This window comes from Ambystoma mexicanum, chromosome 3q, assembly GCF_040938575.1.
Source record: "Ambystoma mexicanum isolate Mex_15411 chromosome 3q, UKY_AmexF1_1, whole genome shotgun sequence".
NCBI lineage: Eukaryota > Metazoa > Chordata > Amphibia > Caudata > Ambystomatidae > Ambystoma > Ambystoma mexicanum.
The window spans coordinates 206,450,269-206,477,646 of NC_090926.1; the positions used below are offsets into that span (position 1 = coordinate 206,450,269).

The 27,378-nt window shown below is 46.1% G+C and overlaps 1 protein-coding gene across 2 annotated transcripts in view; it reads left to right on the forward strand.

Annotated features, from left to right (window-relative positions):
- LRP1 (LDL receptor related protein 1) overlaps positions 1-27,378 on the forward strand; it is a 1,300,039-nt gene that overhangs the window by 404,555 nt on the left and 868,106 nt on the right. For both annotated transcript variants that reach the window (XM_069653565.1, XM_069653566.1), the window contains exon 7: positions 17,170-17,332. In XM_069653565.1, coding sequence (XP_069509666.1) covers positions 17,170-17,332 — 163 coding nt within the window. The remainder of the gene's footprint in view (positions 1-17,169; positions 17,333-27,378) is intronic.

A 27,378-nucleotide genomic window follows, 5' to 3' on the forward strand; every position in this document is an offset into this window, starting at 1 on the left:
TTGTCTAACAAGTGAGGCCTGGTTGAATCTAATACAGTTAGGCCCACGGGATAGACATTAACATCTGTAAACACCCACACAGCGCTGCTCAGGCCCTACCCTGTCTACGCCCCTGGCCCACCAAGACCTGTTTCCTGTTGGGAGGTAGGCTAGTATCCTGTTCCAGTGCAGGAGTGATCTGGGATTGCTGCATGGTGTGGAGGAGGCACAAGTAGATATTTTTACTATGTCAGGCTTTTACATAATATGAGCCACACTGCCAATGGTGGCAACCGGGCATAGCAAGCTGGAAACCGCACCTGACAGCAAGTTTGCCCCTCTGAATCCAGGCACGCGTCTGCATGGAGGCTGCTCGTGTTGGATCACCAGTCGCCCTTCCTAACCAGTAGAATTCCAACTCTGCTGACGATGCGTCTGAGGCGGCTCCAGGGATGCGTTCCAGTACAAGCATTTCCCAGAAACTGGTCCGTTTCCTGGTGGAATAGCTGGAATCTTGGAGTGAAAGGCTTTCTGGCATGCACGTGTGCAGCTTCCGGTTCTTTTGCAATGCAAGCTTCATCTGGATCTTGTATTTTGTGATTAAGTCCCAAAGGCTGCGGCCATCTGATATTTCGTGCAGGACTCATGCCCTGAGACTTGCACATTTCGTTCTTGGGGTTGAGGCATTGAACGTTGAAGCTGCAAAGTTTAAACTGCACTAAATGTAGACACCCCAATAATTCAGCCTCTGCAACCTCAACGGGGCTGTGTTCTAAACCAAATGGGAAGGGCCATCTTTGTCCTACATGCAGCAGTCCCGGTCTTAATTTGAAAGGCGGCTGTCCTTCTGGAGAAGGCAATCCAGCCGCGCGGGAGTCCATTGCATGTACGCGAGCCCTATGGTGTATGTGGCAAAATCCAAGGGGTCGGAGGTCGATGGAGATTAGACGTCACAGAAATTGAGTAGTCCATCATCCAGTGTGTTGAAGTGTGGTGACCCCATGACAAATGCTTGAATAAAATATTACTACAATGCAAAGCGTTTTTTTTTTATTTTACATTTAGCCGTAGTATTCTGAAAGCCATTTGACCATCATTTTTCACGGTGGCAAGGTTCCCAATAAGTAATACATTTTCTATATAGAACACGATACAAAGAAACGCAATTGAGCTCCCAGTCCTATGGGCGGTCGCTGTATGCTTTCCCACAACCTTGAAGGGGGCTCATGTCTTACTAATCCATGCTCCCTACTCTCAAAGGTCTTGACATAATGAGTTCACTACAGCCAGGCTAGCCTTGCTGTCCAAACTGGACCTAGTCTAGGGGAGCCTCTGGGAATTCCCAAGGTTTCTAAGCCCGGGAAGTCTGATCGCCCGTCTTCTTATAGCCGGCTTTAGCTTCCTCTCCTTACTCTCTCCGGATATGTCTCGCACTCCCCCTCTCTACTCCCCACTCTCTCCTTACTCCACCAACTTAAATCTTCACTCCTTCCTACCACTCCTGATTTCACTTTGGTTTCACTCAATCTCATTCAAGCATACACCAAAATTGGCACCACTTTCTCCTCCCAAGTCCCTCCCCTTGGCCGCACACTCCTCTGGACTCTTCCTCCTTCCCCTCCCGCCTCATCTGAACTCCTTTTACTTCCAACTGGCTCTTGGCTTTTTATAGCCCTCCCCATCGTGTCTCGAATATTTTCTAGCCTCACATTGGGTACTCGTGTCAGCTGCTTTCCTGGGCCAATCTCTTTTTTGATCTATTTCTAGCTCCACCAATCCCCAAAACCCCCTATCACAACCCCTTGTAGGCTGGAATTTTACCTTGAAGGCTACATAACCAGCCCCTCACCCTCTTTCCAGCCTCCCATTTTGTCCAGCCTGCCATGTGGTTTCTTTCATAGTGTGTCCTCTTCTGCCCTCCTGTACAGGGTAAGCCCTGGTTTTAAAAGGGTTTGGGGGAGTGCTCCCTGGTCTCCGCATTTATTCTGTAGCCTCTTGCTGGTTCCAGTTATGCTCCTGCGCAACAACTCCTCTGCAGTGGGTTTAGCATTTGCGCTTGGTGTTGGATCTTCCATTTGGCTCCTGAATGCTGGGGGATTGTTCATTTATACCAGAGTAACCACTTTTCCTTTAGTTCTGGGCTGGATCTTGTCGGTCGGACCCAGGTGGATTCTGGTACTTTAACTTTTTCTCTGGACTGGGCTACTTCCTTGGAGCCTTCATCCATTCTAGGAATGAAAGGTCTGGTGCATACCTGCAGCTAAAGTTTGTGTGGATATACCTAGTCATCCTGTTCACTGTTCCTCCGGGGAGTCGCCTAAAAAAATAAGGGAGATCTGACCAGGACTTAGGCTGATAGGCACTGGGATAGGGAAAGTGGCATCAAAACCCTTGCGTAACTCCAAGCCTTCTCCAGAGCCAGGGACGGTTGTCCTCCTGAGCTCACTTACACCAGCTTTGGGGTAAGTAGGACTGTAACACGGCCTTCGCTACCCATAAATCTGGCTCTGGCATAGCCCTGGCTACCCTAGCTGGGGAGGGACCAAGAAGGCTGAAATCCCTGATCCTGCCGCACCACACAATAGCCAAACCAAACCTCTACTACCACGATGTGCTAAGCATGACGCTTCCAAAGAGGTGCATCAATGGCAACAAAATACAAAAGCAACACAGCTGCGATTACCCAAACAGCAAGAGTGCACATAATTCACATACTGAGATGCCTGCTCTGGAACCCAGGTAAATCTGGATGTGAGGATGTCCTGCTGTAACCTTCAAAAATCTTTCCTGATGGCAAAGTTCTGCCTGGGCACTATGGCACTGCCTTTCCTTCTACCTGTATGAGACTAAGGAATGTGCTCACTGGAATGACTTGGCTGGGCCAGCCTTCTTGCAAAATAGCTGCACAGGAATAGCTGTGCAGCTGGTCAAGATTCCAATTGACGGCATCTGAACAATCTTCCAGAGTGCCTTACGAGTTCCCACCCCTCACCACCGTCATACTGGAATAGTCCGAGAAGAGCAGTAAATGGGACCCCCTGTGGTGTTCCCATACCACACAGTGTATGAGAGATGCTATGCACTCAGCCATTCAGAATGTTCCCTCGCGTTGAGCCAGTGCAAGGATGGCGCATAGAAGGATGCCATCACGCACCTATGGACACCATGGAGTATTGGTTGAAATCTGATGAGGGAAGAGTGATGTCATAAAGAAGATATATGAACCTACGTTGAGCAACAACGTAACTGAAGCACTAAGAGAAGCATGTTTCTAAAGATTGAAGTAATTGGGACTGGAAAGAAGTTACTGATTGATCAATAAATGTAAATACGCAGTAACGCAAGGTAGAAAGGAAACCTATAGAGGCTTGCTACAAAGGTGTGTATATATAACATGGCTAGGGTGGTCATGATGGGGAAAATGGACAACCAACTTGTGTCAAATTCAACCAAACTACCTCAAACAGACTAAGGCTGTAGGTTCAGGAGACGCAGAGAACCGCTCCGTGTGCAGAGCCGATGATGAGTCAAGGTTGGGCCAGAATGGACAATGCTATTTTAAGGAATAAGGACAGGGCACAAAGCGAATTTCATGGATAAGCTCTGAATGTGGGTCATTACTCCTAGATTGAAGAAGAAAACATCTGCAAGAGCCAACTGTTGGTCAATTAAGTAGAAAGTTCATGTGAGAGAGTGAACAAGTTTCTAGGGGCCAAGAGGAGCAAGTGCACCTAGCATAATTAAATCAAATGGGAGAAAATAGAAGGTTGAAATGGATACATTTGTGGTCTGCTAACACGTGATTTTCAAGAGGAGGACAAGGGCTATTAAGTCTCAGACAAAGATAGTGGTGTGGTTACACTCAATTAAATGTTCCAGGACAGTGAGCAGTCAACCAGGTCAACTACAATACTTTGGCTTATAGTCGACCGATGATAGGTGATGGATGTATTGGGGAAAACGGAGTAGTTTGACGGGAATCAAATATCAAAGTTTCATTTCACTGACGTGCTGCTTAAGAGTCGAAAGTCCAAGGTAGGGTGGGAATGCCAACCGATCAATTGATTTGAGGGACAACCTAACATAAAATGTTGCATTGACTAATCCACTGACAGTTTGTCCATTATAATCCATACTATATGTATTTGGAGGTAGTTGAAGGTGTGCCCTTCAGATAAGGGGTAGCCAATGATGTACTCATCCTTATATGTTCTATAAGTAGATATATTCATTTAACCAATTCCTTCCCTTGATAGGGTTTGTATTTTGCCACTTAGTATGATGTTATAGATGACGCATATTGGGGTGTAAGACCTGTATGTAATGAAGCTACTATGTGAGTGTGCTTGCATCAGTCCGATGGTTCAGGTCTCCCTACTCTATAAACTGAGAATAAAGTAGTTTGTTGCCATATTCGTTGAGTCTGTCTGGTTATTTGGTCGGTGATCTTTGTATAATTCCATTTAGCACAAGAGACGCTTCGAGGTGCTAGAGCACAGGTTAATGTTTTATTTAGTATGCTCCTTTGTTATAGAACATCAGCTTGTTTTGTTGAGGAAAACATCACCTAAAAGAGACCAATAAAGAAAATGGCCTTTGTCTGGTCTCCTACTCACTTTGATTCAATATGACTTTATTTTCCCATAGAAAGTCCAACGATGTATCGTTCTTCTAGGAGAAGGTGGGCACTTTTGTGTGCGTGCTAAACAAAGGGTTTGACCCACTACGTACCTGTCTGGTATTCCCAAATGGCAGGGGTGTTGCTAGGTCTGGAAAAGATCTGTGGCTATGCTAATGTCGGGACTGTCGGGATTGGGGCTAGCTAGCCTTTTGGTTGTAGCTCCTGAGATTCTATCCGGGGCTACAACCAAAAGACCAGGGGATATAACCCCCTTAGCCCACCCCTTTGGCAACGCCTCTGCCAAATGGAACCTGTGTGTAGGTAGAACAAAGTTTGTGCTGTTCTGACTGTTCCTGTAAAGTATTGTACATAGATTTCTACAGCCTGCTTGGGTGGATGCATAGAGGCCTGCTTTTTTACTCCCTGTGGTATGTGACTATTCACAATGTGTCACTTCTTCCCAAGCGGGAGCCCTTTCCCACGAGGCTAGGGGGGCATAGCTGCTACCAATAGCCCCCCCCCGATCCCCAGGCGTGGTTTAATGCTGGAGTATCTCTTGGGGAAGCACTCACCCATCTAGGGACAGGGACGATCACCTTGGGTACAGCTCATGAAGTATTGTCACTCCCCAACATTCCATAGCCCTCCCCACTGTTCAGAACCCTTTTATTGAAAATAAACCTATGTTTTTTTGTAACATAGGCGATAAGGACAAAGACAAAAGTACTTGGACGAAGAAGAGCACAGGAGACATAAAGGTAATTGACTGTGCTACTACTGGTACGAGGTGGCCCAGAGGCGGCATGAGGATTAAGTAAGCAACAGAAACCTAGGCCATTTACAATCCTTTAGGGCGGGACCCGCAACATTGTAGAAGTATAGACGATGGACTAACAAACCTGCCAAACCCAGCGGGGAGAGGCAACAGGTGGGGAAACGAGCAGGAGTTTCAAACACTGTGGGCAGACCAGAGTTTGAGAAGAGCAGAGGACGCTGGCGAAACCAGAAGTTCTCTGAGGGTCCAGCTGAAGCAGACCTGAAGGCGAAGCAGGAGAGAAGTGCTGAGCAGCTTACTAGAGAATGGAGCAGCTGCAGTGCTGTGGAAACCAGAGAGAGAAGCCTGGTGTATCGGAGAAGAACCCCAGTCCCAGGAAGTCCTGGCGGCGTGCCGAAATGCCTCATGAGGTAACTGGAGGTTCGAGAGACCCTTTGAGATCATGGGGGTGGAAGATATATGGGCCAGAGACCCTAACCAGTACAAACCAAGCATCCAAGGAGAGCTTCCTCGTCGCAGTGGTGGCAATAAGCCCACTCACCACCAGAGACTGGTCTGAGACCTTAACCAGTACAAACCAAGCATGCGAGGAGAGTTTCCTCATCTCAGTGGAGACAATAAGCCTACAGGCCATCAGAGATGGTCGAAGACCCTAACCAGTCCAAACCCAGTATCCGAGGAGTGCTTCCTCATCACAGTGGCTACAATAAGCCCCAACTATTGGAAACCAAGCATCCAAGGAAAGCTTCCTCGTCAGTGGCGGTAAGACTGTTGACCACCAGAGAAGGGTCTGGGACCCCACCAAAAGAGAACTGAGCAAGCAAGGAGAACTTCCTCGTCTCAGTGGCGGCACTAGCCCAGTGATCAACAAAGAAAACCTTGGGCCAATGCTAACACCAAAAAAGAGTGGCAAGGTGTGAATCAACCTGATGATTGTGAAAGAACATTTTAGACACCAGGAGAAGGGAGTCCTTCTCTTGGAGAAGGTGGCTACAACTCTTGGAACATACTCTTAAGACACCAGTGGAAGGGAGTCACTCTCCCTGGCCTTGTTGTGAACTGTGCCAAGAAATACCAGGAAAAAGGAGGAGTCCTGGTCCTGAACTGGGAATTGTGCTAAACACACCCGGGGAAGGGAGTCCTTCATCCTGGTTTTATGGAAAACTGTATAGATCTACACCATGAGACGGCAGCCATTCTCCTAGATGTGGAATTGTATAAAGGCTGTGTGAAACCCGTAAAACAGGGGAAGGGAGTCGTTTCCCCTGGCACTTTTGTTGCGAGAGAACTTTCTTTTGAACACTGAGTATCCAGAAAAGGGGAGACCTTCTCCTGCAGAAGTAGCTTTCTGTTAGACTATCCTTAGTTGTAGTGTGAGGGGTAGAAGAAGGTTGTGACACAGGACAGTGGAGTTTGTTTCAACTGACTCTCTTGGAAGATGGGGATAGTGAGGGCCTTTTTAATGAACAAATAGGTCTATAACCACCAGCATGTCACCTTTGTGCCAGCTTCCTTCTTCGATACCCTTACAGGCAGAAGTGCATTTAAGAGGACAAGCCCTTATTGAACTGGCTTCTAAAATGCTGTATTTGCAGGCAGTGCTGGATATGGAAATTATTTACTGGGGTATCCCACCAGTGATGAGGGGTGGGGGGGAATGGGAGGAGAGTGGGGAATGAGGCAGGGGTTCTGAACCCCCCACCCTTCCAGGAGAGATTATTCATGAACCCCTTGAAAATAATCCAAGCAGCGTTTAATACCCTATAATGCTGCAAGCAAAGTTTAAATGGTGCACACCTTTTAAAAAGACTGCAGTTAAATATTTTCAGCAGAGCACTATTCTAACGAGCAATTTCACAGGTTTCCTGACTAGGCGTTAAAGTGTTAATATAGTTGTCTCTCGACCCCTGGTCCTAACATCACAGGTTCGAATCCCGTCTATGCAACGTTTAAGCAGAAAACGCAAACGCATGAAGGGTGCAAATGGATTTCTCAGATCCGAGACCCAGAGACAGTTTTGGCCAGATCCCAGATCCGGGAAAATCCAGCAGTGTTTGCAGGCTAAATAAACGTCTACCTCTAATAAAATGGTGGCAGTGGAACAGCGCAGGCAGGGTTCAGAGTCTCCTGCCTGCCACATGGTCCAGGAGTGTGCATTGGAGCCCATCCCTTTGTCGATAAGTGACGAACACCTACTTGCCTGCATCAGAGGACCATTTTACTAGGCCATCGCCAGAGGGTGCTTCATCGTGTGCCCAGGGATGACCACGCCTTCATGTGCCCAATCGCGACCCCTATGGGAATGAGGGTATGCACAAGCTGCCCTAAATCCAGCACATGGCTGTTAGTTACATATAATCCGATGTGGGCGTTCTGCTGTGCCCAGTACAGAAGCAGTTCACTCCCACTGGTCCTGCTTTGTGTTTTATCAGCGGGAATAATTATCTTGGTCTCGTTGTTAGCCTGTGACAAGAGAAGTCAAAACAAAGACAATCTGAAGCTAAAATGTCTGATTTCTTTACCACCGGGTGTACGAAAAAGCCGACATTTACACAGCCCACCAAGGTCGATAATAGTAAAGCTTGCATGATGAATCCAGCTGCTGTAAAAGGTAAATGAAGGACAGAGAAAATATACACTAGAAAAAAGAAAAAAAACCATTGGCAATGCCCACATTTAGGATTTTGCGGAGGCATGGGAAAGGCATTTGCCAGGCACAGTTGTAGTGTATTAACTGGCCATTGATGGGTAGCAGGTGCGAAATGGTGTGAGTACTTTAGCATCTAAGAGCAGTGCCTGGCAAATGCGTGCTACTTACACACAAGCAAAAACTGTTGACTTTGCCAATGTTTGTTTTTGGCAGGATTTTGGTGAAGGACACGTGGAGTGCTTATGAATTGAATTGTTGAAGGCCGACCTGGTTAAGACCTTTGTATTACACCAGTAGTGTATTTACAGCTCCAATTAAATAATTAACTCTCAAGACTGCTTTGAAAAAACAATGGCAGGCACTTCGAGTGCAAGGTTTAACAAGGCTCGATTAAAGTGTGCCCCGAGTTCCCATGAGGTCTTCTGGATTGTGAGGGGGCAGGAACTGGGTGGGAACGGCCATAGGTATTAACATGGCCATGGGCAGTCAGTGGGTGCGGGCAAATAGTCCAACACCTACAAGCTGTGTGTAAATCCTTATATGCCATTTCTTCCTATCTGTGCTCTAAGCAATGGTGTCAGTTAATGGGTGGCACAAGCGCCATCGAATAGCTCAAACTAAAGATGATAAAAACTACTGGAAACATCTACGCTGCAATAACTGTATGGATGTATGCCCAGAAGAAGAATAAACGATTGATTTAGTAATTAGGGCTGGAAAAAGACTGATCGTTCAAATACGTGTATGTGTTTATATCTGGGACAAACTAGTGGGACTGCTCATCGACCGGACTTCTTTTGTTTTGCTTCCAGCATGCTTTGTTTACCACTCGAGGTGGGGGGTGCTTTTTCAATCTTTGCTTTTTCAATATTTGCTTTTCTCTGCTGTATTTTTTGAGTCTATAACACAAACACAAGTAAAGACGCGGCAGGGGCTCTATTCTATTTTTTAGAGTTGGCGGTAGACATTTTGGAGCCCAACTGTTGCGAAATCAAAAGTGGACCTTTGGCGTTTAGGTTTAGTCATGTTAGCGAATTTCGCAAGCATTTGTTTTTGAGTTTAAAAGTTCAAGGCAGGGTATGCTCACTCTGAATCATTGGGTTTTTTGATTTATGAAGTTCTTTTTTAATTGGAAATGAAGCCTGCTGGGGTGTGGCTCGGTTCGACGCGATAGTGTTCAAACATTGCCAACATCTTTGTTTGCCAGTATGGACAACCCTTTACGTTTTATTCGTTGCCACGACTTGCGAAGGACATACGTGGCAGGCAAAATCCATCCACGTGTGAACATTTTGCACACTACTCTTGGCATGCACCACAATACTGCTCTGCCAATGTATTCGCAGAGACCCCACCCACATGCATAGAACATCCAACTCATTACATTCCCGTATTCATTACTTGAGGTCCAACATTCTAAGTGGGCTTCAGTCTGGAACCCCAAACGATTGCCTTCTGTTTTGGCACTGCGCCGCGCCCCCCCACCCCAACACCTCCCCCATACACACACCACACACCACCCACCCACACACACACACACACACACACACACCACACACACACCACCCGCACACACGCACACACACACCACACGCACACACACACCACACGCACACACACCACACGCACACACACACACACCACACGCACACACCACCCACCCACCCACACACACACACACACACACTCCACAGATATAAGCAGAAAGGCCTTTCCTCTCCCTCTTCACTCTAACCAGAGGAGTCCAGAATTTTGCTAAATTGATTCACGGGTATGCGCGCGTTTCCCGGGCCCTGCATATTGATATTGACTTCATGTTGCATAGAGCTGACTTGTTTGTCTTTATTTCTACACTCCGCAGAAGAGTGAGCCCATGGACTGAGCATGTTGTGTTGCTCTCTGAGATCTGGTTCCCCACTGGACAGTAAGAGCCCCTAACTGGCTCTTGAGTTGTTCTTTGGTGGCTCCAGACGTCCCAGCCCTCTTGATGTGTCTACTAGCATTTTTGATTTGTTTTAGTTTCTTAATACCTCTACAAAGAGCATCGGCCAGGCTTCAGCCAGCCAGACACGCGCCCTACGCGAAGGACAACAAACGTCTATAGGGTGGACAAATAGCAACACAAATTCTCAAGCCAATTATTCAAAGGCTCTTTCCACATCAGCCGGTGCGAAGTGTTCACTCCAATTAAAGTCGGACAGACTGCCTTTGCAGGGAGGCTCGCATACTTGTAGCCAGAACGACCCTTTCTATGGGAGGCTCCATAGCAGCCTTGTGCCTTTTCAATTTTTCACATCTTTTGGAGACTTTTGTTCCACAGCAGTCTACTACAGCCAGTTGTGTCGCAGATGGCCTTAAGAATACCCAAACTCCAGAGATAGTTTGAAGGTTTTTTTGCTCCAAGTACTGAAAATACAATGGTATGTGGGTAGCGGGATGAACTGTAGCACACTAAGGGCTGCCTCTCTCTCTTGGGTGTTTGACCTCCCTAACCCAGGCAACCCCCATGCCCTTGACTGTATACTTGGGCTAGGAGGATATCTCAGGGGCAATGTGCTCTCCTTGGAAGCAAGACGACATGGGGCAACACAGGTTTGATTCCCTGGCTCCGTGCATGGAAACCTCTGGGTATTAAGCACATTATAAATAACCAATTACCATTACTAACGGCAAGTAACAATTCTACAATGATCTCACTGCAGTGAGGGCCTGTCTCCCTCTGAGGATTTTCTAGGTGATATCTGTTTTTTACCTTTCCCAGGATAGGGTGCGAGTAGATTTCTTAATGCTCTGGTGTCCTTCCAATTGCGCAGTTCCTGTCGCCCTGGTCTTTCATTCCCTCAGATTCCTCTCCCTGACGTTCTTTCAATCCACTCCCTTTCTTTAGTACTCCTTTTTCACTCTTCCCTCTCTCCAGTGCCCCCTTTCTCTACTTGCCTCTCATTTCTAGTTTCCCCTCACCCACCTTTCCTGCTACACTTTCCCCAAGATCCTACACATGCTCCAGCATACCCTCACTCACAGCCACTCTTTCAATCAGGTACCACTCATAACCAGCACCTCCCCTTAACACGCACTTTTTATATTTATATTATTTTATTTATTTACTGCCACTTTCTCTGAATCACTGTTCCAGTCCCCTTCCTCTGCTTGGTCTCTTCGTCTGCCTCTGCTCCACTTGGCCTTGCTGGAACACCTCTTATCCTGTCTGATTCTTGAAGGGGTTTTATACCCTTTGCTTCCCTTCTCCCCCCAAGACCCCCATCATAGTCCCCCCCCCCTTCCTTGTTGCTGTCCTTGTCCGCCCTCCTCATTTGCTCCCTTGCTCACTATTAAGGCAGTTTTTGTACCACCCTCTGAGGATGCTACAACAGCTAATTCCAGGGGGAATGCTAAAACGCCGGTCATGTAAGGGAAACCAGATTTCTTATATGTGGGTAGCGTGGTCAGAGCGAGGAACCGTAGGGGTAGTAAGTAGGTTGCCAAAGGTACAATAGGCCACACACACATCTAAAAAATACACCACACTGATAAACTGAAAAATATATACATTAATAAAGTCACACATATAAAACTATCGGGTCCGATAAGTATTTTAGGGGATAATAAACAACATTAAACAATTTATAAGTACAATTTTAAAAACAGAAATGCCTATACAAGGACTATCCTAACCCCAACGTCTATATGTGGTCATTTGGCAAGGGCCAGGGCCCAACATAAAATAACAGGGGTGGGGAGAACAATGACACTAAACAACTCAACAAGTAGTTTAGTACCAAGTAGCCTGCACAACTTAGTGCAATGTCTTTGTGAGGAATTCGACCATCCGCGCAGTAAGCGTGTGCTGGCCTGGGCTTTTTTGATATTTTCTAAGAAACTGAATGATGGAAGATCAATCGCGGAGAATGTGTGGGGCTAATCTGCACACACTTTCTCAAGCTCGCTGCACAACAAACACACAGTCACATGTACTCTGGGTGGATGCAGCCTACAGGTGCAGTTCTCCTGCCATGTTCAGTTGGAATGTGACCGCCAGGAGTACATGAAAGCAGCAAGAGGAGGAGGGCAACCCCTTCCTCCTGCCATGGCCAGCCTAATTAAATATCAAAGGTTCCATGGATCCGCCCTATCCTTTGTCTGCCTGCTGCTGGAAGTGTATACTGATAAGTTCATTGAAGCAGGCCTGCGCAAGGCCTGGTTGCAAGACTGACAAAGGACAGGATACCCAACACCCTTTTCATATGCATCTTTGTAAACTTGAAGTCAGCTCCCGCCCCTTAGTATTGTAAGGGTGTCTCTGATTAGAAGGGTATCCCTAATTGTAAGGGTGTCAAGAGTAAATGCACCCCTCTAGGGAAGTAAGGCCAAGAGTCTATCTTATAAGGATAACACATTTAATCTTGCAGAACATGAGGATGGTAGCAAAGAACTCTGATCCCTGAGCAGTCTTCTCCTGTCCCTCTTCCATTCCTTTCTCCTGCCACAGTGATGCCAGGCAGGGGTTTATATACTCCTGGCTTGCTGAAGTTGTCACTAGATCCGGCGCATAGCTCCATCCCAAACAGTGCTGCTTCCATACAAGGGATGCTCCAAAATCTTACTTTCTTCATTGTCAGCGATTTCTGTCAGGACATGCTACTTTACATTTTGCTACCTTACATAGAAACGCACTGCAGCCCTGCAGACTTTTACAAACCCTGAGGCTTAGCCCCAGGAAGAAATAAACATTTCTCCAACTCATTTTCATTCGTTCTATCAATACTCCACTCATGTTTTTATCTGGTCCTATAAGCTACTCATTTTCATAACTCTGCATTGTATGCATCGAGCATGTAAAATCCCATTTTAGCATGCATGGACTCTTGACAGACCGCTGGTCAGTGAAGTCATGCTGCTAGCGATAGCATGAACACCGCAAAGCCTGTAGTTCAATTTTAGCACAGGCTGTATTCTTTCCGGGGAGGGGGAGGGAGTTTCTGACTCCTACTGTGCTCAGATTTTAGAAATGCATAGGATTTGACATTTACAAATGTATTCAGCTAATAGGTAATTGTGCTTTATATTTTAAATAACTGCCTTCTTTCAGTGTCTGCTCATGTCTGTGTATGTGATTATATTTGCCTGAAAAAGCGTTCCCAGTGCCCCTCCTCCCACCATTATAGCACCTAAAAAGTCAAAAGATGTCTTTACTATTTCTAATGCGCTTGGGGGTGCGGGAAGACCCTAGTTCCTTCCCAGCATTATGAAGGGCAGTGAATGTTATGTCTGGGACAACTGTTTACAGTGTTCATCCCCACAGGGGAACCCCATTCAGGAAGGTACTATCGAGGAGCAGTTGCATGCCCCTGCAGGAAATGCCACCCCCCTACCTCCTATATGTTGGAAGCCTGAGATTGAGCTATGCTTGACACCATGACAATACCACGGCGAGAATTCGAAAGAGTATCCACTGAGAAAACCTTATCAGGGATTATAATCTGTGGGAGGAACTGCCTTAAGGAATATGAAAGAGTGAAAGAGAAGCTGGTGACATCACAAAAAACAAGCGTGACGCCCCGGGGATACTGGCTGAAGAGAATGCATGGATCTTACAGAAACTGATCACGAAGTTAAGAATCGAGTAAACTTTCATATGCGAAAAGAAGATTGCAGGTGTGCAAAGTACTGCAGAAAATAGAAGCCATTCAAAAACTGTACAGATGCTGTAAGGCTAATAGATTAAATGATCATAGAAGCTGGCTATATGTAGTGTATAGACTGCAGGCAAAGCCGCCATTGTATAGAAGCTGAGCATCAGTGTCATGAATTTTTGTAAACCAGGACCCATGGAGAGGAAAGGCCAAGAACTGTTGAAGCAAGAGTAAGCTGAGATCGGGGAAACGAATGGCGAGACTGTCTGGCCTGGTGTCTGAGGCAGCCAAGATTGGTTAATTATTCATGAAGGCAGTGAACATGTGAAGCTGAATCATCCCTTGTTAAGGTGTGAAGAAAGAACACTGAGCGTGCCAAGTTTTATTCATTTAAGACATTTAAATGCTTCAAAATGGACCAAATCGTGGTCTCCTGTCACGTGAGACGGATGGAAATAGAGTTGAACGTGGAATCCTACAGCAATGATGGTGCATACCCGCACACCCAAATATTCCCTGAGATGAGACTACTTTGCAAGGCCAAGTTCAAAGACAATCTGCATGGCAGAAGGCATGAGTGATGAGAGATGAGGGGCTAATTGGGTGGGGAGTAAAGTCAAGTCCGCTGGGCTGCTAAATGAACCGAATGTCCAGACATGGCACAAGCGTGCCAACCGATTATAGAGGGCCGTATAATGATTGGCCTTATAGTTTGAAGACCAATGATATACCGTGTACTTAATGGTGTTGGAGATGACTTGTTTTAGTGGTAGGCTTAAATTGTCCACCTGACAATAGATGGTCAATCACAATCCCAGCCCGAATAGAAAGTATACTTATGGGTACCCCTTGAACCCATCACAATCCCTCGTAGATTTCTCTTATTTGCCACATAGTATGATGTCATGACTGATGTATTTTCTGCATGAAAGGATGTTTTTATGAGAAATGCATAGAGTTCGAGCGAACGTCTATTGATGTCTGTAACTCCCTGTTTTAGATAATAGTTAATAAAACAGCAATCTTTGCCATCTTTCTGAGATGGTTCGATTATTTGGTGTCCGAGTTATTCTGCATCCCCATCCATTACATGCACGATACCCAAAGGGCAATACGCTCAGCACGAGTATGTTATTTGATGGAGGCAAAGTCTGTTCTCGTCCATAACTTCAAGGGAGACCTACACTTTGATCAGGAGCCACATAGAGTTCAATTAACCAGTGACACTTTGCTCCACAACGGGGTGGAAGATGGGTGGAACTTAGTAGTACATGATGTCACCCCTTTGCCTTTCCTGTTGCAAACCACTCTGGCTATGACCTCCCGCATAACAGAAGATTGTTGGTGGCGACCCTGGATTGATTCATTAAGGTAGGCCTAGCCTGCACTAATCTCTGGGGCCCATTTGGCTTCAAAAGAGGGCTTAGCCCCTCTTTTGGGCAGATCATCTGAAGACTTTGCAAGGAGTAACAAGAAGGACTCATTTGGACCCTGGCTGAAAGTACAGTCTGCCTTACAGCTTCTGCCAGTGAAGGAAGGCCAGGATTTCCGAAAGGGAACCAAGATCTCTCCCCTAAACATCTCCCAGGCAACATAGGGAGATACTGAATCCAGAGTACCTTCTAGAAGCTCCAGAACCGGTACCCAGCCAGCACACATCGTGCCCTGCTAGGCTCTGCAAGCAAGCTTACTAGGTGTGAAGTTCCGGAGAGTCTCTGAACCGAAAGGACAAGGCCCGTGCCTGCAACACTCTCCTCAGCTTTTGGGCCATCCACCTTAAAGTACGCCATGAGCCAAGAGAAGAAGCTAGGAGGAGTGCACTGACGAGCATCAACCAGCGTCCACTTTTAAGGACATTTCCGAGGCAGTCGAGCCCCACGAGTTGCAGTCGACTGCACCACTGCCTGTTGTCAAGCCACAGTTGCTCACGCCATCTGAGATGCCTCGACCAGTGCTTCAGGTCTGCCAACCAGCTCTGAGACGATTCCTGATCCCGAGCTGCTGTGTAGGCCAGCCTGCAGCCTTCCATCCAGTCTTACTCGCCGAACTGCCTGCCGCTTGATATCCGCAGCTGTCTTCCGTCTTGAACTCTGTCCCAGAAGCTGCAAAGCGCCCTGAAACAAGCTCAACACTGTCGAGCACCAAGAACTTCTACAAGCACAAGGTATATTGTGGTTCTGTCCCCCTGGTCCTTCTCCGGAGGACCCTAGTGACATTTTACAATCCATTGCTCCCTTTGTGCTGAGACACAGTATCCTTGAACATTGTGATCAATTACTTTACTGACTACCCTCTCAGTATCCAGTGTGCATCCCCTTTCCTTTCTCAAACTATGTCCTCTGTATTCCTTGATAGTGTGGGTTGTATTTGTAGTGTGCTGGAACTGTCTGTTGTGATAATAAAGTAGATATTTTTATATAACTTTGACTGGACCGTCTCTTTCATCATTTTCACTGTGTTGCAACTAACCAACGATCCACGACCTTGCAGAGAAAAGCCTGCCGTTCTGCCCACGTTACCAAAAATTGGACAAGGAGGTTTATAATTGTGTTTACAACCTGTTTGGATCCCTTCTGGGCAACCTAACACCATATACCTCATCTAAGGTAAAAAGGGACATGGCAGGAGGACATGAGGAGAAGTCCCCCTGGCCAACAAAGAGATCAAGGAACCAAAAGATGGGTGGCATGGGGGATGGAGCAAACATTTGAGGGCCCACAAAAAGTGGCCATAGAATCCCCAAATCTGGAATTCTCCCTTTTCACCCACTTGCTTTGGCCAGTCTACATTCCTTGTTTCACCTGGGGTTAGTCCACAGCCGTAGGAGATTTTTTAAATGCTCACTAGCCCCGTCCCTTATCCTGTGCAGTGTTTTTCTTTGTGGACCCTTGGGTTTATGCTGCAAACATGGAGATGAGGGGAGTCTGGAATTGAAAGGTGAGCTAATTCACTATGCCATGTTCAGAAAGCTTTGTTCCATATATTGTGGAGAGTCTGGGACAGATAATCCTGAAGATTAGAAACCGGCTTGTTGCCAGAGTGTGGTGCAGAAGGCATGGGTGATGCCGATATCTGGTACATGCAACATGACACAAATAGGGGGGACAGAGACTGAGTCCCTCTTTACTCCTTCTCCCCACCCCGCCTTTGGGGCACGACTGGCACTGATGAGGAAGCAGTCCTTTTCTTTCATGTCTGGGTCAGGCCCCCATCCCAGTCACTTGACTATACAGAAGTTAGGCCAAAAGACATGCCCTCATTGCTGGCTAATGGCGAGTTGACTCTTGGGGAGGAAGAAATGGTGGGCTGTGTGCAAATTGAGAAATGAGCGGGTGAGTGAGTTTATATATATCTGGCTAGTAGCATAGAACTTCAAATGTATACCCCAGCAGAATTGATGCATGCACATATTCACTCGTTGACGTTTTCCCTTACTCTTTGCTGTTGTAAACACATCTGGCGGATGCAAAGGCTGATAACATTTGTCTTCTTCCCCTCCAAATGCATCCAGATGTTGAGCAGATGGCAATTGACTGGCTGACTGGAAACTTCTACTTCGTGGATGACATTGACGACCGGATCTTTGTATGCAACAAGAATGGCGACACCTGTGTCACCCTGCTGGACATGGAGCTGTACAATCCCAAAGGCATTGCCCTGGATCCAGCTATGGGGTGAGTTATGCGCTATGGCCCTGTCTGGGTGTGAAGGGGCAGGAAGCAGAAACATCTGGTGTATCTGAGTGGATGGAAATTGATGAACCTCAACTGTTGTGCAACTTTCAGAAAGTCATCCTTCTCTTCCACTATCCAATTTTGTGGGTGCCCTCACACTCTTTCTACATCGCTATGCAGATGCTGAGGTTGGTTGGTGGATCTGTGCTTTACTGAATTGTTTTTCCGAATTTAAGCTAATCTGTATTTAGCAGCACCTTTACAGGGAACAAACCAGGTCAACTAACCTGTTCTCTGGGTTGGTTCGCACTCGAGAGGATTTACAAAAACTGTTAGCTCACTGCAGCAGTCAGAGGCAAAATATCAATTTGCATATTATTCTGGGCCGACCCACAGGGGCAGTCCAGCACCAAAATGCTGGCCAATTCGTCTCTGAACAGGAGTACCAATATCAATCCTCAGCCTTGTTGGGCCTAATAAGTGGGGTGAAGCTGTGCCTCTCAGGGTCACAGTGAGCAAGGGCTCCACGTCTGGATTGCCCTTAGCAATTTAGCGTTTAACGCAAAGTATAACAATATTAGCAAAGGTCTACTGAGAATGAGCACGCCCAAACAACCTGTTCTCTGGGTAGGTGCTAACTCGGGAGCGTCTACAACCATGTTTTAACTCACTGTACCTTTCAAAGACGAGACATATTGATTTGTAGATCAGTTTGGTCCTCCCCTTCCCCCATCAGTAGAGAGGCTCCTACACCTTTGTAAATTTTGTGAAACTTGGGAGTTAACCCTAAATTACTAAGAGTAACCAGAAGTGGACCCCTTGCTCACTCTTTCTTAGAGAGGCCCTGCTACACCTCACTGTGTGTCCACAAGGCCAGAACACCTGACTGGGGTTGCAGATGGTACTCTCATTCAGGTGAAAATTGCCTAGCATTTTGGTTCTGGACTGCCCAGGTGGAAGGGACCGGACTGCTATGCAAGTGGATGGCCCGTCTCTGTCAAGGGTACAGTGAGCTAAAAAGTGGTTGTGCACCTTCCTGAGTGGGATACATCCCATAGAATTGGTTATTTGAACCATATTCGCTCACCATACCACACGTTTGTAATATTTGCCAATATGCATTTATCCTGGGCAGTTCAGGTGAAGCCTTCGGGACTGAAGCCAGATAGTTAGGCAAATGTGATGTAGCTTACAACCCATGAACACAAGTTTGTAATTTCAACATTGTGTTAAGGTACCCTTCATAACGGATGGCAGCGGGAAATGACGGGGTGAAGTTTCATGTGCAAACAGTGCGCGAAATTGCCTAGATGCTCGTGAATCTGGAATCCAACAACTTGGGATCCCGTGATCCAGAAAACCTAAGTCTTGCCTGCGTACAGCACTGTGCTTGCAGGGTTCAGCTGCTTCGAGCTCTGATCTTGGTTGCCTTTTTTGTTTTTAATTTTTTGGGTGGGGCAAACCCTGTTACTATAACTATTGGTACATTGTAAAGTTCCTTTAATTGAATGATTTGCTCATGTTTCACATCCGCTATAAAAAGGAGTGTTCAGCTATCCCTGCTTTTTGGCCACATTTTTTTAAGCCAATCACTTGCCTATCATGACACCAGCCTCTATCTACCCCCTACTCCCTCGCTCCCTGCAGGATGTCTCTTAAAGTACAGTTTGATTGGGCTATTATATTAGGTGGCTCTAAAGCATCTCATATAAGCAAAGTTTTGCATTGGAGTACAGCTAGGAGCGAGATGGGGTAGGAGTAGGGACACAACTCTGGTAGGTGTTTTGTTTCTTACCCACCCATTTACTGCCTGTGGTCATGCTAAACCCTATGTCCATTCCTACCCATTTCCTGCCCCTCTCCACCCAAGACATCCACCTGTGGTCTCTTTGAGCTAGCTTTAACATGCAGGAGCATCTGCCTGCTAGTGTTATTTCAAAGTACTTTTGAGTATTAATTGCTTAATATTGGCCTTTATGCACTGCTAGTGTAATAAAAATGACTTAACCAAGAATGCCTTCAGCCATTTGATTTATAAGCAGGTGTGTCCTTCAGGGACCTTTTCAAAACAAGCATTGGCAAAGCTAAAAGTTTTAGCGTGTGTTAGTAATTTGCCAGCCACTGCAACTATATTACAAAGCTCTAGCATAATTTTGAAGCTGCTACCTTTAATGGCCAGTTAGTGCCAGCAATAGCTGCAAATTCCTATCCCATGGCTACACAAGACAAAACTGTTGGTATTGCCAATGCTTGTTTGCATTTCCAGCACACTGTACAAGAGCTGTTCCAAAATATGCACAATTAATGAATGTTGTTTTGGTGCCTTTAGTTGAAAATTCTTTTGATTTTTGTATGTGAATTGGAACAATTTTCTGCAAAAAGTGGTAAAAGCAATTCAAAGGATGAAGCAAAAAGCCAAGTCTTCAAATACAATGTGGTAATTCTAATAACAGCATTGGTTAAATTGCGGTATATCAGATGGAAAGGAGAAGAAAATGCTATTTGGTACAGGAGCACTTACTGCAATACAGTAGGTACTTTAGAAAGAAATTGGCTGGAATGGAAATTCCTGTATTAGCAATTTTGCAGTGGAGTTCCAGATAGCTTGGTCAACCACAATATATAAATGCAATACACATACAATAAATACATTAAATAAACCATTGCAAAGGCAACTGTGAGTGTATAGGGTACTGTGATGAATGATGATATCACTTCTTTCCCAGGGGTTACCTCTCCATGTGGCCAGGGGATGGCAGCCGTTACCTGATCTTGACCCTCTGGGTGGCTATTTGAGGGAAGACCAGATGTGCGGAAGTAACCCTCGGGGGGGTGTGAGTTGGCATTGTCAGATAGGAACACAAATCCCCCTTTCCCTTTCTTAGGGATTTTCGCTCCAGATCTCAGGAAGCCTTACTGTGATAGTTCCCTTCAACTAACCCACAAGACCTACTAAATCTGTATGTAAAACACCAAAAACTCCCTGTCCTTCCTATCTGTATGGACAAACACTGGGACGAGCAGGCTGAATGGAGCAATGAAGATCAATGAATGTGAAAAGCACAAGACACGCTCTAGTCATTATGAGCATTTGATAGGTGCCAGAACATTTAAAAAACCCATCCAGCATGACTGGGAGAGATGCTGCCTGGAGGAGTCCTGTGTAAGAGAGAACGCTGAGAGGGAAGGAAAGCAAGAGGGAGCTCAGAGGAGGAGGACCTACTGGACAATCTGCCTGAAGCAACCTTCCATCCGACCTCTGGCTGGTCTGTAGCCGGGGAACAATATCCCAACAGAGGACCTGAGAACCCAGACATGGGTGGAGAGCGGCGCGAGAAGTACGCGGTAGGGAAACCACTGACTGCACAAGGCACCCTAATGCCACCAAACGGACAGGAGGAAGCAACTCTCTGTGCTGCACACCAGAGAAACAGGTATGCGGGCGGGCAGATGGATGCTGAAAGTCCAGTAGGTCAAGGGAAGCCCTGAGCGAACAAAAGTAATGGGTCAAGGGACCCCAGGGGGGGAACCAAACCAAATAAAGCAAACCCAGTCTTGGCAAAGAGGGGACCCAAGTTGTAACAGAAATGGGTGAACATTGTTTTGAATCTGCCACTAAATATTTGTGTAAACACTGTATGAAGTCCTGGCAGGAGAGTATACCAGGCAAAGTCGTTTTCTTTGAATTCTTTTTTAATTTTTTTTAAAGGTTTGCAGTTTTGTGTCTGAATCAGTATGGTTAAAATAAATGCAGTTTTATTGCTGAGATGTGAACAGAAACCATGCCATCCATATGAAAGTGATCTTCAGCAAATATGGCAATAGTTGTCATTTTTGTGCTCATCATGTTTATTATAGTGCTATTGGGCGAAGGCTTGAGACGCTGCCTGCGCAATGTCATCCCCCAATGACACCACTTCCTGGCTATGGAGCTGGGCAAAGTCGTTTGTGATGTAAGTGCATAAAGTGAACTATGCAATAAAAGCCCTGGCAAGAGAGTAGACCAGGCCAGGCCAGGCCAAGCCAAGCCAAGTCTTTGAATTAAGTCACAGTGAATGTGGAGAAGAACCTGGCAAGAGAGTACACCAGGTATCCCATGAAGCTGGGGCTTGCATTCAAGTTGTTACATTTAAAAGAAGACTCGTACCCTTAGCAGTTTGGAAGTATTTTGAGCAGACCATGGGAAGGGAGAACAAACGTGAACTGCAACGCCAAGAGGGGGGAGATATCATTTGAGGCTATAAAGAACTTTTGTTGTTCTGTTGAACTTGGTGAAGAGACCTGGGGAAGGGAGACATTACCTGGAGTTGATGGCATTATTCATTAGGAACATTTGTGTTGGAATTACATCTTTCTTTGAACATTTGTGCACCTTTCAAGTCCAAGGACATTAACCTTAACAGGTTAGTGTTACTTTAGAATGTGAAGGCTAGAATAGGAGGCTTTATTTTGGACATCTTGACATAGGACAGACCCTTAATTTTGGTTGAGGTAAGGAAATTACCTCCTAGAGTAGGGACAGTGAGGCATTTTCAACCCTCCTTTTTGTGTTCATGAAGGTTTATAGCCAAAACATGAGTCTTATGTGTCTGTGCCTCATTCCTGGCTCTTCACAGTACCTTGTATATGACAATTCGTTGATCACTCATACTCCTATTAAAGTGTGGGGACCACCCTATTGTTTAAGATTGTGGCAGCAAAAGCTCATGCAATATCATGGTCAAGCACCTTTATTTTCTAAGCCAGAGAGGCATGTTAATTGTGCCATAGTGGACATGTTTCAATAGCACTTAAGCAGAAGGGGTTCTAGTGCCATTTGTTGTAGCTAGAAAATCATTGGAAAGGAATCCACTAGAATGCAGAAGAATCTAAATATTTCTTATGCAAACTACACTGAATACTCGCTCATTTCTCGCTTGCTCTCGATCCCTCCCTCCTCTTTTCCCCCTCGCTATTTCACACTCCTTTTTGTTTCTCCTTCCTCTTTCCATTTTCTTTTCCTCTTTCCGTAACTGGTTCTCGGCCATCCTTGTTCCCCCCTCTTTCTTTCTCGCTTGCTTTCTCACGCTAGCTGTGCTAGTTCTCGCCTTGATTCTCTACTTCCTTTTTTTTTGTTCTTTCTCACTCTGTGCATGCCTTAGTCTTAGAATTGGCGACCCTTCAGATCGTCAATCGCAACTCATACTGATCATGACCAGGTCTAGTCGAACCTTGAAGTCATGAATGCCTTGTGCAACTTTCAATTAAGCACTCCAAGTTCATACTGTGTCCCCATTGGGTGTTTGCAATTATCATAGTATTGCTGGGTATTGCAGTGGGCGTGACCTGTTCTCTCACAGTGTTACTCTGATAGTAATGTAAGTAATCCAGAAACGGTTACAAATGCAAATACCATATCATATCAATCCTAATCGCGATTTGCTGAAAAGTGGTCCAAAAGGACTTGCAGTTGCTTTATGAAACAAATAGGCACTCCATCTTTGACAGTATTTATCACCTACCCTCCCGGCATTCTCAACAGCTAGCCTAAGCTCTGGGACTGGGTAGAGGAGTACAAACATCTACCAAAGTGTGTTGGCCAAGCCTACTGTGTAGGGTTGGAATTGAGATTTGATTAGCGGGAGCTTGACTCTGCTCCTGGGTCTTGGGTAACACCTGGTAGCAGGAGCTACTTATGGGAAACCAGGAGCTTGTACATAGCACAGCAAAATTCGATATTCTGCATGACACCCAAAGTAACTTTTTGTACATTTATTGTCCATTGGGCCTCATTACAAGTATGGCTGGGCAGGAAACAATTGGCGGTAACAGAATTACCGCCAATATTCCTGCTCCGCCAAACTAAGAGCAATGCCCTGCAGTGGAGGATTCACCCCCAGCATCATGCTCCAGATCTCTGCTGAAAAATCGGTAAAACTGGCGGATTTACCACGGCGGAATTACCTATGGAATCATAAAAAATGGGGATTTGCAACACCATTTGTAATCCGCTGGACCAAGTGGCAGTAACAGTAATTCATCTGGCCGATATTCAGTCTGATTTACCTCCGTATACCGCCCAACTCGTAATGAGGCCCATTATGCTTCAAATGACTTCTGGGTGTGTCATGCGTCTTCGAAAACATGCCCAAATACACAAAGTTAATGCCAGATTTGTCTGTTAGTTTGGCACCGGTTGCCTGGGGAGCCAAAGGTAGCTTTTCTTAGCTGTTGGTGTCAGGCTTGCCAGGCCCTGCCTGCTAGGCTAGAAGCAGGAGCTAAGTAGCTCTCGGGAACTTCGACCCCTGCTCTGGGAGGTGCATGCACGGTCTGGAGCATTGCAAAGATTTGGAAAGAAGCCAGAAGGCCCGATTTTCCTTAATCTGAAAGTATTCGGAAGTAATCAATACTATCCTGGGGGCGGGGAGGGGCGGGGTGTAAGGAGTAGACTTGGGAGATGGCGAGGAATTGACAATTGAGGCACCAAGAAGTACACGCTGATTCTGCAGAGATACTGCACACAAGCAGTTCAATTCTTAACCACTTTTTAACCTGGCACCAAAGCAAATATCTTCAATAAGCCAAAGAGTTGCTGCAATGCGAACAAAGACTGAGCTTATGGTTAGGCAGCTAATTTAAAAATCCAATCGGTAAATGAGAGACCGGTTTATCTTGACTATAATGTAACCTGTAAATAAAGAATTGGGGTGTCCGGTCTCTCGCCGCAGTATCAATTTTCTGCCCATCTTGCTCACTTCTAGCAGAAATGTGCGCTGTGGCCTTTTCCACTAATTCCCCTCTGTAGCCGTCGTTTTTTGGCACTAGACCAACGGCTCTGTGACAGGCTGAGTAAGTTTTCCTCTAATTGGCCAAGATCTCACACTACTTTTGTATTGAAAATCAACTTGTTCCATGCAGGAGACGGCCATTTTGCGGTCCACTGCTTCACGTGGTAGCCGTTTCGTTAGCGTACCTACACTGCAGGGACAGGGCACATTTCAAAAAGCTTCACGTTTGGCCATTTAAAATGTTGTCTGGTTGATACTGATGGCATATGGAGGCCCGCATGCTTTTTGCAGACTTGCCATCAGGTGTTGGGTTCCTCCTGGGCCTCCCCATTGCTTGGAATGCCTCGCTTTAATTGCGCAGTATTTCTTGGGTCATGGCTGGCTCTTCGCATCGACAATGCCTTATTGTCCTCCCTGGGTCTCTTATATTTTGCCTCATCGTTTGTCCTACTCCCTCTTAATTGGTTGGGGGTGTGGGCCGTTATGACCGCAACCTTTCACCTCTTTGGAGAAGTGCCTAGCTATCCCCATGTGCGCCTTCCTTCTGTCCTCTCTGGACCCCTTTTCCCTGTGCCCTTAAGATGGATCATAAAGGGACCACAGTGCAGAGTCTGTGCGGTTGGCAGGAGGGTTGTAGGGGGGTCCTCTGCATTCCCATATAATACACCCCTCTTTCTGCCACAATATGTGCCATGAGTAACCACACACGGCTTCTTTGTGACATAAAAGGGGCTGGCAACTATTTCTGTATCAGGCTCATTGGTAGTCCCCACACTCCCAACCCCTTTTTGTCAACTAAAGCCTGGCCAAGCCTCAATTCCGGGTAGAACAGTTTCAGGGGGATCCTGCTGTTTTTAAACCATCGCAGGTTTGTTCCATTTTTTTTGTCTTTGCAATTCAGCAATTTCCCCATTTCAGGTCAGTGGGTAATTGTGGCATCTGCTACTTTGGCTTATTGGAATCGAGCCCTTTTTTCAGTTTGTGAATCCTGCAATGTGTTCTGAAAGTTGCTTCACTTCTCAGAATCGTAGCCCAGCCCTCCCCTCCCGCACCCCCCTCCAATCCACTGGCCAGCAGGGGAGTTGCTAGGTCTGGAAAAGTCCCGGGGCTACGCTGATGTCGGAACTGTTGGGACTGGGGGCTATCTAGTCTTTTGGCTGTAGCTTCTGAGATTCTATCCGGGGCTACAACCAAAAGATCAGGGGCTGTAGCCCCATTAGCCCCATTAGCCCTCCTAGCAACGCCCCCGCTGGCCAGTGTGAGCTGTAATTCAGAAAGCAGAAATTGATGGCTCGAAGGTATGCATTCAGTATAAGGAAAGCTGGCAGGGTTGGCATTTCCTCCCATCATGCATCCGAAGCCAGGCCGTGTGCCACCCACAGATTCCGCGCTTGCAGCCATGGTGCTGAGGCACTCAGAATGACTGGTCCAAGGCTTAAGGATGTGGATTCATAGGTCATGATGCAATGGGAGAGCTACACTCGGGAATCAGTCACAGGAAAAGGTATTTCGAGGAGGGAGATTTTGGCAAAGATTATTTTAATGCAAGTGGCCTTGTGTAGTGCCCTTCTGCCACTATTGGTGGCCTCGCTGCCCGTGGCTGTAAGAAAAAAGGGAATGGGTGTATTAGTGGGGCCTTTGAAACCTGTGGAGTTGATGGCTGCAGGTCGAAAGGACCCTGTTTCTGTGTGCCTATCTGCTTCCTTTGGGTTTGGTAGAGAAACTGTGCTATCCATAGGGAAGAGCCCAATTTCTGATAGGCTACAGTGCTTTGGGTCTGGTTAGCAAGTGTGGGAGAGTGCGACGGGACTAAAGAGGAGAGCTTAGCCTTGGTTCGGTTATTGTTGATGTGCTAACGGCTAGGCCATTGGCAGGGGTGTGTGGGGGGGGGGTTTGGGTGTATAGTAAGGTGGTAGGGGATTTTGAACGGGAAAGGTAGGAGTAGGCCTTACAAAACAAGCTGCAACCCTTTACTGGCACCCTTGGGCAAATGCAGACCGGTCACATTTCTCTAGCTCACAATGTCACCAGTCATTCCCGCTATCTGTCTTTCTCAAATAGATTCTGTGAGTTGGCAGATTAAGGAACGGGGCAGTCTGGAAACACTACGCATTACCATGAGCTTCCTTGTAAGTCTTAGGTTGATCAAGAACTTTAGGTTCAGAGTAAGTGCTGCTATGCTCCTCGGCCTGCTGGGACTTTTGACCATCGAGGGCAAGGCATTTGTCAGGCAAGGCTCGAAATCTCTGCTCGTTTATTCAGGAGGACTACTCAGCTGTCTCCACCAAGCCCCAAACATTTTTCACACAGTCCAAAATGCAATTCCCCCTACTTTACATGCATGGTGTTGAACTACCAGCCGTAGAGCCCAAAAGCTGGAGCCCATCACCCATACTGTCAAACTCTACATCACTTCTCTGCACGGTTGAGTCTCCCTGAAGGCAATTTCATTTCTAAATCTCCCAGAAAAGGACTGATTACACATCTTTTCATCCTATATTTAGAATAAGAAATAAACTTTGGTTTCAATGTGTAGGTAAACGGGCACTACATCTCCCTTACTTGACCCGAAGTTCCTGTTCAACTTTCCCTATCAGTTCTGTATAAAAAGCTGTCTGGGCATGTCATATTGAAGTGATGGCGATTTGATATTGATAGCTCATGTAACGATTAATAGTTCACAAACCACACCACATATTTGGTTGGCGATTTTACTATCGTTAGCTTTTATATACAATCCCTCCATGATTTACCTCCAACTTCATTTCACGGAATTCGTGTGAATCTGCCTCTTACTTGTTGCCGGAGCTTTTCATGTGTACATTGGGAAATGTGTGTAGCACTGCAATACGGTTTCATTATTGGCGGCAATATTTAACTACCAGTTAAGCGTCAGAAATAGTTTTTTTTTTTGTCGAACAAATTATTATTGCTTACCTCTAATAGTTCTAGAAAATGTGTAAATTTGAAATGGTGATCCAGAGCTGGTTCACATATTTCAGTTACATATTGTTTTCGTTTCCCTGATGGCTTTTGATGTCACTGAGGAAATGTATACAAATTTGCCACCATGACCTAGCAAGTTACTGGTGGAATGCATGCAAACCAAATATCTGCTGGATTTGGGAATACGTTTTACCAAATTCAAGGCATGGTTTGTGGATTGAAACCATAGGGCAATCCTTCTAAATACAAATTAAGTATAAAAAAGTAGTCACTTGGACTGCCAAAACGGTTCCATTAAAAGTCATTGGTGATGCCAAATATGTTCTACTCCTT